Source organism: Opisthorchis viverrini, assembly GCF_000715545.1.
Source record: "Opisthorchis viverrini unplaced genomic scaffold opera_v5_108, whole genome shotgun sequence".
Classification (NCBI taxonomy): domain Eukaryota; kingdom Metazoa; phylum Platyhelminthes; class Trematoda; order Opisthorchiida; family Opisthorchiidae; genus Opisthorchis; species Opisthorchis viverrini.
In genome coordinates this window covers 143,203-152,614 of record NW_008751766.1, presented here as the reverse complement: position 1 = coordinate 152,614, position 9,412 = coordinate 143,203, and the positions used below count along the sequence as shown (strand labels likewise).

General features: G+C 45.2%; 1 protein-coding gene across 1 annotated transcript in view; it reads right to left on the bottom strand.

Annotated features, from left to right (window-relative positions):
• T265_05682 (hypothetical protein) overlaps positions 1-7,481 on the bottom strand; it is a gene marked incomplete at both ends in the record, with an annotated part of 12,786 nt that extends 5,305 nt beyond the window's left edge. The window contains 9 exons of the mRNA XM_009170751.1: positions 1,242-1,503; positions 1,589-1,929; positions 3,061-3,133; positions 3,171-3,253; positions 3,292-3,456; positions 3,494-3,599; positions 6,885-7,024; positions 7,065-7,173; positions 7,378-7,481. Of these exons, the coding sequence (XP_009169015.1) occupies positions 1,242-1,503; positions 1,589-1,929; positions 3,061-3,133; positions 3,171-3,253; positions 3,292-3,456; positions 3,494-3,599; positions 6,885-7,024; positions 7,065-7,173; positions 7,378-7,481 (1,383 nt within the window). The remainder of the gene's footprint in view (positions 1-1,241; positions 1,504-1,588; positions 1,930-3,060; positions 3,134-3,170; positions 3,254-3,291; positions 3,457-3,493; positions 3,600-6,884; positions 7,025-7,064; positions 7,174-7,377) is intronic.
• Between the last annotated feature and the right edge of the window lie 1,931 nt (positions 7,482-9,412).

The window sequence follows — 9,412 nt, the reverse complement described above, 5'->3', positions numbered from 1 at the left end:
ATCAAACGTTATGCCAGCTGAGGGTTCATAGCAAAATTCGTTGATACTGCCAGCGATTCCATCAACCGACTGTGGGACGCTCGACGCCGCCGGTGAAGCCAAAGATGTAGTTGATGGTCGCTCCGTAAGTACTTTGATGAGTTGCAGTTGTTGCTCAAACATTACTTTGAGTTGTTCTGCCTCCATCTTGCGTCGCCAAATATGTTACGGTTCGGTCACGCAGCGAGCAAACAATATGATATGCGGATTGTGGCAATACTCTATCCCCAACTATGTTGCTTGATCCAGACTCCTAGCACGGCGGATAGTAAGAAGACGAAAAACCTCGGACACAAACTTTAATGATCCAACAACACGCGATCAACAGGTGATCATGGGAAAAAATGACAATGCATATATATATTCACAGTTTGACCTTGAAGATGCCGGAAGTTCGCTACCACACATAAAAATACAGAGTTTTTTGATATTGTATTGATATCCCCAACAGAGGTAGCGCTACTAACCAGACCTTGAAGAGTAATTCTTCAAGCAAACCGTCCGGACTGGAATATGCAGGCACTTTGGGGGGATATTGATATCCCCAACAGAGGTAGCGCTACTAACCAGACCTTGAAGAGTAATTCTTCAAGCAAACCGTCCGGACTGGAATCCATCATGCAGGCACTACCGATATGTTCACCAAGTTGGGTAACTGAGTATCAGGATTAGTCAAGTGACGTTTATTAAAACGATTTAGTGTTGACCACAACGCGTCACCACTGACGCATGACGTGTTCGAATTGAGGTGATTTGTTGGACCAGCCTGTGCGGTGAATTAGTCGGTGAATTCAGTTGTTTATGAGTTGTCCAATCAGTGTCATGATACAAGACTGGTTACATTAGCCGGAGGCGCACAGTGGGCGGTAGCCTAACACAAAGCAGTCTCATGCTAACAGTAAAGGAGGGCGAAAGTTCAGTCAGTTTGTTCAGATTGGCTACAATCAAGAGACCTACTGGATCACTCGGCACTTGGGAATGGCACAAGAGGAGGACGATAACGCTTGTCAAGATAGGTCATATACCCGTTGCTTACCCGCAAAACCGGTGACGCCATCGTATCTCGTTGCATCACACAATTAAAGGGGCATGCAACACACACACGGTTCCGTGATTAGCGCAGCGTAACAGATAACTTGTTACACTGACCAGTTCCTACATCGAATCTGCGAAGCACTCCCAAAATAATAAAAAAGACCTACCTTTCCATCCCAACCCAGAGGTAAATTTTTTGGATTGTAAGGAATGTCATCTTCCTCATCGTCACCGCCGGCGTTTCCGGAACCATCTGCATTCCCAGCCTTATCTGCATCCGCATCATCTTCGTCTCGTTCAAAACCAACACGCGCCTGGCGCCTTTGCACATTTTCAATCGTTGCCTCTCGGATTTCTTTGAGTAGTTCACTCAAGCGATAAATTCGTGCCTCCAGGACAGCAACTTGCCGATGTTTTTCGCTAAGCGCGCTGTAAAAAAGGAACCGATCTTCAGAACAAGTTCAACTAACAGAGGACAACTATTTGTCGATAAAAAAGGGACTCGGTAACTCACGCGGGCATGTGACCCCAGGCGGCTGTCTTTGCAAAGCCCTTGGTTGCTCGTTGCTTTGTCACAAACATCTCAGCCGGAAGCTCCTCCAAAGCCTTGCCTTTTGTTGACCATAGTCGTTTAGCTCGCTCTTCTAAAGTACCACCACACTTGAGACCCAAAGCCAGCAAAGCCGACTTTAGACGATCCAACCCTAAGGAGGCCAACTCTTCCCAGGTAGTGAAAGCAGTCAGATCGAGATGAGCCCCGCCATGACTCAGAGCTGGGGCAGCTTCACGTCCCCAACCGGGGAAAGTTCCCTGTGCCCACTCCGTTTCGAACTTCGCAAGTGCATCTTTCGTTTCCTATAAAAAGAGAACGGTTATCAGGATCGACATCACAGAATACTAATCTTTTATGTGGCAGATATTTTTATGTGATAGAACTGTCATTAAGTGAGGCTAATGAAATTAGTCCTCATGCGCAAACCCCTGGGGAACCGAACCAGTTTTGGAGCTGCAGAACGCCAATCATAGCATCAGCCTCAACCAAGCCAAGAAAAAGAGTGTTGTTAGAAATATCAGTATCCCCGAAAACCGTTTAGTTGTTGAGTTATTTCTAAATTTGTTTTGTAAAAATTTCAAATTTTAAATTTCGCGTCTTTTCCACCATATTGCACATTATTCCAAAAGGACAGCACTTCTTTCATATTGGCCGCTTTCACTGTGTATGCTAATGAATTTATCTTTCCCCAAGGTCGCTCTAAATATGTATTCAACTATACTCCCGCTGCTTTTCGCCTTTAGCTGAGGCAGTAAAAGTTCCCCTGCGAAGGTCCGGTCCGCTCTGTGTGTGTGTGTGTGGTTGGGCTCGCGTCATAGCTGGGGATTTGTGCGCCCGTTCTCAAGTCGTTGATCGTACCCGTTCAGATAAAAAACAAGTGTCCTCTGGGTACCATCGTCAGGGCAGCCAACTCTTTTCAGTCATCTTGGATAGAAACACCTTTTCTTATTACTGTGCCTAGCTACATCCAGTTGACATAGTGCTAGACGACGCATGCCCGCTGGTACTACGATAGCGAAAAGAATATTCTCCGAAGAACGCTCGCTCTTCAGGAATGCCCAGAGGAGCATTCGCAAACGGACACAATGTACTAATTTTCCGAGAAAGGGTCAATTCTCAATAAAGGTTGCATCCATTTTTCTAGTAAGGGTTTTTCTATTGTGTTCAGATAACTATGCTAAGTGAAGCACCATGTTTCATCGACAATCTCCACGTAGCTTATGTGCAACTCAGTAAGCACTATTTTTAGCCTTTGATATAAGTAAATGGTTGAGAATTCCAGGGCATGGCGTCCGCAAGAGTCATGGCTGCCTTCCTCTTGTGTTAAAAAAAAGTCGCCCGAACTCCCATTAAAGGTTGTCTTCTAGTGTGACGTATGTCTCACACAAGTAACTACTGGAGCAAATTGTAGAAAACACGACAGCCAAGCTTACTTCGTCCAAATCCACGATTGGTCGTGCACGAGACAGGAAATCTTCCAGATAAGCCAACAAATCTTCAAGGTACCTGGGAAGAAGGTGACGACGAAACAGGCGAAACCTACGTTTTATAGGCAATCCCTTTCTTGTCCCGAGCAATGTCGTATAGTCGGTCAAAGAAGGATATATAAGTAAGGTAATCGATGCGCTACATCAGAATATGAGATATGCTGAGAGGGGACATACTGGTACACCTTTCACGTTCAAGTATTTTTTGTAGATATCATGCAAATCTAAGAATCTGCCATAGCCTTCTTCATCGGAAAACTCAATTAGCGTTGCATTTGCTTCCTCTGGTTTTTCGCGCATTTCTTTGTACTTTTCGAACTCCGTGGACATGGGCACACATATCTAAGAGAGAATGTATTAGAATGGGTGTGTGAACAACTTCGTCTGGATGTTTTCGGTGAAAGTCCTTGACCTGTTTCAACCGATCGTAAAATTCGTTAAACTCGTTTGGGCCAGACAAGGCTTGTATGTCCATTTTCCGCATGCTAATGGTGAAAAAGTGGAAGACAGTTATGACAGCAATAACAACAGTAATTGTGACATTACTACTGCTAATAGTAACAATAACATAACAATGTTTGCAGCTCCGAATAGTGGTGACGAACCTTAGTCACGTTTATCAACAGGCCTCTAAGTTTCCACGCAGTTCATAGGGTGTCAGTTCTCACATGCTTTAAATGCTCCGTCGGTTACTTCACACAATTTAAGATTTGGCCCACTAATAACAGATTGAGTTTATCCAGATATGATTGCTAAGTCATGGACTGTCCACCTCTCCGTCGTCTCCATGCGGCGCGAAAGGCTGGGCGAAGAGGGCTCTATGAGGCAAGCGGTCCTCCGGCATACAGAGTATGTGGCCTACCTAGGATAGTCTATGGAATATGACTGAGGGAGTGGGCTTTCCGGAAAACCATCTGGCATGCTTCGGCATTACTGATCCGATGCTCTCACCGGAAGACACCGATGGCCAAACAGTCTCCGAAAATCTTCCGCAGGCAGCGGACACGTCTCTGCTCCATATAGTAGGACAGAACAAGCAGTAGAATTACAAACTCTACTCTCGGCAGACGGGTTGATGTTAAGTCAATACCCATAATGTCAGAAGTTGGCAAACGCTACGTTAGCCTTTCTAACTAGGATGTGATTTCACCCTTCACCAGTTTACCGAGGCTTATTCAGCTGCCCAGACAGATGAACTTATTCAACACATCGATAAGTTTACCTGCAAACATGACGTTAATGTCTGATGGCCAAACAGTCTCCGAAAATCTTCCGCAGGCAGCGGACACGTCTCTGCTCCATATAGTAGGACAGAACAAGCAGTAGAATTACAAACTCTACTCTCGGCAGACGGGTTGATGTTAAGTCAATACCCATAATGTCAGAAGTTGGCAAACGCTACGTTAGCCTTTCTAACTAGGATGTGATTTCACCCTTCACCAGTTTACCGAGGCTTATGCAGCTGCCCAGACAGATGAACTTATTCAACACATCGATAAGTTTACCTGCAAACATGACGTCAACGTCTGATCTCACCCAGTCTTTCAGCATCATTATACACCGCGCATGCCGAACTGTGCGTTAGAATTATTTAGATCATCTAAGAGATCTAATCCACGAATAACAATATCGTCGGCACACTCTATCAGCGAATGACCGGGGGGGGGGAGGCGGGGGCAGGGGGGAGGCAGGTAAAGACTCCAGCAGTACACCGAGTACGAAGTTAAAGGGATGCAGTGGACTCAGAATAGAGGCTATGGTAGACGTACACGTCCATTGAAGACATACGGAAGCTTTATAAGAGACGAGAATTTAGAATGAACACCCTTCGTTACCAGATACCATCACAGTTCCACAGTTCCGACGGAAGCAAAAGCGGCTTCCAAATCAATCAATCACCGGAAGGAACACCGTAGTCGCATTACCGGTCGAAAAATGAAGATACGATTGATGCAGCTACTACCAGAGCAATCCTCAGCTTAATTCACTAGAATCTGGCCCTCTTGATGATGGACCGATCTGCGTAAGATGACAGGGATAATCCTGGAGGCCATGTCAACTAGACTGATGACCCACAGTTTTCTGAAAGATGTTCACGCAACGTTTTTTAATAAGGGAGTCACCATCGAGGCGCTCCATTCTGTCGATATTCCTTCTGTATTTCAGATATTTTGGAGTGAAGTCGCCAGGTCAGCAACAAGAGGCCCACAGCATGTGAACAGTACACGATGTAAAACTTATGAACTAGTAGCACAATATTCCTGAAGCAAAGAAAATACTCTGGGATGCCTTCGTGGTTAAGGGATGAACTAGCTGACCAGGAATTCCGTGGTCCGAACTTAAACAACTCAACTCAATCCACGTACTTAGACTACTCTTGTCTAGGCTTGGTAAACCTAGCAGTATTGTGTATCCCTCGGGAGAAATGGCAGCTACGAACCGAAAGGGCGTTACAGCTGAAGGATTTATTATTATTATATTATTATTAGGAATTCCGTGGTCCGAACTTAAACAACTCAACTCAATCCACGTACTTAGACTACTCTTGTCTAGGCTTGGTAAACCTAGCAGTATTGGGTATCCCTCGGGAGAAATGGCAGCTACGGACCGAAAGGGCGTTACAGCTGAAGGATTTATTATTATTATTATTATTACTATTACTATTTAATGAATATGGATTTCTGCTATCGGTGGGCGACCGGTGTTCACTAGGTTTCATATGGTCCTTCCACAGGTTAATTTGATGTTGTTCTTCAAAGCGTTCAGCCCATTGTTCAAGAATAAGTTTGTCAGGAGTGAGGTTCCATCCTTTTCGCAGGTCGCTTCGCTAATACCAACCCCTTCAAACCATCTGATAAGATCAGCTGGAATAGGATGCGGCTATTCCTTGTGGCTAAAACTTTCTCCGTTCCGCGGGACTTCGCTATCCATCAGCGTAATCCACAATGTTCAGGCCTCTCACTATTCAGTGTTTGAGGATGTGTGCGCGCGATCAGTCATCTGTCAGTATGGTTATCTCGACTTCATTAAGACTTTCCGATCGTGATAACAGGCAGTGTCCACTGGGGTGCACGAATAAGACGCCAGAAACTGGAGAAAAGACCATTTCAAAAGTTGTGATCAGGGTTTCTTCATCCTTTTCCAGGCGCCTTATAAATCATCATTCTTACCATTGTGACTGCTCAGTTATAAGTGGTTTCCAGTCAACCCAGATTGATACTGTGGGGCTATGGAGACACTGCAGATGGTTGACAGAATGAACATGCCTCAACCAATGTATCCCCGAGAGCATGTGAATTGATATGCACGCCCACGCAATGCCGTGATCAATGGTATGTGGTTCATCATTTCAGAAGAGCTTGGTAAACAATCAGTAGTTTTATTCGGGCGATGTTTCGCTTTTGACACAAAAGCTTCATCGGGTCACCAAATTGGCCACTAAGGATAGACCCCACAAATTCACATAAACCAGGGTACACGCATCCTTCAAGGGTGCTCGCCAGAAGTTATTAACGAGCCCAACTGTTGTGGAGAGGGCTGGAACGTGGACTTTGCTTCTAAGAAAAAGATCCTTGTTATTTAAAACCCGTCATTAAATGAGTCGTCACGAAAGTGATGGACTAGGCTGGAGTGCTCATCCAATTGATGGGCTGGTATCGACTTTCGTAAACAAAAATTTGGTAGTTAATGATAGTATATGGCACGCAGCTCACCGAACAATTGATGTTAATTACTTGAACAAAATGTGTCAAGTTCCGTATATGACTTACCCATCTTTGTCATCATATAAGTCACGCAACTCCCTGGTCAATTCCAAATAACGCTGCAACAAAGCAGTTGGTACGAAAAAAGTGAAACTTACGTCATACATGAGACGGACGCGGAATTCTGAATTGAGCTTTTCCTTATGCTGGATTTAAAAGATTAAGACAGCAAAAAGGAGTACATACTGTCACGCCGTTATAAAGCATTTCCTTTGTGAGCTCATTAATGAGACGTTCACGTTCCTCGTGATAGCGTCGTTGCTGTTCCAGTACAGTTTCCATGATGGGATCAGAGCTAAACAGGATGAAAACGAGACTGTATTGTAGGCAACCAGCAATGACAAATGCAGACGACACAATGACAACCGAGAAATTGAGGAAATAACAATTTCGTAAGATGAAACATTGGAAAGGCATTTGTGTCATAAGGACCACGGTCTTCGAAAGTTTACTCAAAAAGCAATTTTTAGGACGGTCAGGTTCCAATGAACAATCCTACCCTTTGTAATATTTAACTGAGATTTCATTTTCTCTCTGTTGTAGCCAACTAAGCATCAGCGCTCTTTCTTCGATTGGTTTGTTTGCAATATAGCCGATTTTCATTTGGTGTCCTTTGCCTTCTTGTTTGAGGATTTCCTACTCAAGTAACTGGACCACCAACGTGACAGAATAAATCCCATCAAGCTGCTAAATCAGCCAGCTGACTCTCACAGACACACCACAATCAAACTCCAGCATTGGACGTTGCCTAACTTCAGCCATTTCTCCAAGATTATCTCCGCACATTAGGTTCAAAAACATCACATTCGGGCTTTGGGAAGAACCAATATAGCTGGTAGTATTAATACATGAGCAATCCTACAAGGCATATCGAAAAAAAGTGAGATTAGATAAAGTCGGTTCTGAAGTAAGGACAAAACACTGCAAGTTTGGTAAATACCTATGAGGTTCTGTTGCATACTACAATCCTCTTAACAGTACTTACTTGGGCGAGATGGCCCAAGTGGTAAGAGCGCGAATTTACTGACTGGAAGGTCCGTGGTTCGAGTCCCACCTCCGCCTCTCAACTTCCCCTGTCTAGGCTTGGGCTACCTGGCAGTATCCCAGCCCTCGTGCTCCCTTCGGGTGGCATGGCGGCTAGGCACCGGAAGAGTGCTACAGCTGAACGCTTTTTTTCTTTTTTTTTACTTACAAAAATGAATTTAAAATAATGGAAAGCCACATCAAATAGTGACAGAAGGGATAAAGAAACTAAACATATCTCATGAGGTCTGTTAGGATGAACTCCTCTTAAGTGCCAACGTCACTATTATTGCAACTGGGGAAGCAAGGTATCATGAATGCTCAGGTGGAAAATCGAGAGAAAGGGAAGAAGTGGGAACTCAGGTAAGGTCCTAAAATCAAGACACCTTCCAACAGCACTCATATGAACATCTAGGTACTATTTTGTAACAAGAAAGTCAGCAAGATTGACCCATCATCGGTATCATCATCGAAAACGTAACACCCGTGTTGAACACTGATTGCCGTACATTGCCGTACAAGTTAGTTAATTTGGAAGCCTTTTGAAAGAGAAAAGAAAGCAGATGGAGGAGGGGATAAGTGCTAGTCTGCCACAGTCTCTTCGAGGTGCCTACACTCGTTCAGGCAGACTGGACAGGAAATAAAAGCAGGGACGCCCTTGACATCGATCAGCAACCATATCCTGCAGCTTCTCCAACCATGCACATGGGAATCACGCAGACCCAGAGGCAAGTAGTACATGTATTGTTATCAAGCATGGTGGCGTTGATGACGACAGAAGACGAATTGCACCCGACTTTTCTTAATCACTTTCATACTTCTCTGCCACTCGACCTAAAGCTGCCACTTCGAGTTGGTGGTCAGGTTTGAGTGCTGCAATGATCCCGCTGGATAAACTGGTTGAAACTGCGTTCCACAAGGTGCAGCCATGCCAGAAAGGCCAAATGGGAGCAGTAGGACCAAGATCAGCGAGACCCCGTACTACGAGTAATCGTGCTACGAGGCGGTCTGGAGGCTAAGTCGTACTGTCCTCTGCGACAGGAGTGTGAGGACAGTAAGGTGTTTACCCTAGACGACCAGCATGCCCACATTTACGGAAGCATCGATACTGTCTTCCCTCGAGGAAGGACAGGTGAGAAAATGTCGACCGTGAAAACAGTACACTCCAATCACCCAAAGGTTGACCATAATCGCCGGTACGTTACTCAATACGGTCGAAATACTCTTAAAATCGAAGCGTACGGTGCTGCCCAAAGGGCACCTGCTGTACGCATCCGCATCAGGAATGAGAAAGCAATGCCCTATTCCCTGGGCCCTCAGGTTAGGCTAGACCCATGCAGCTGAGTCATCGGCTCCGGGCAGGGTCCCCAAAGGGGCGAGATGGCTCAAGTGGTTAGAGCGCGAATTTACTGACTGGAAGGTCCGTGGTTCGAACCCGACCTCCGCCACTCGACTTCCCCTGTCTAGGCTTGGGCAACCTGACAGTATCCCAGCCCTCGTGCTTCCTTCGG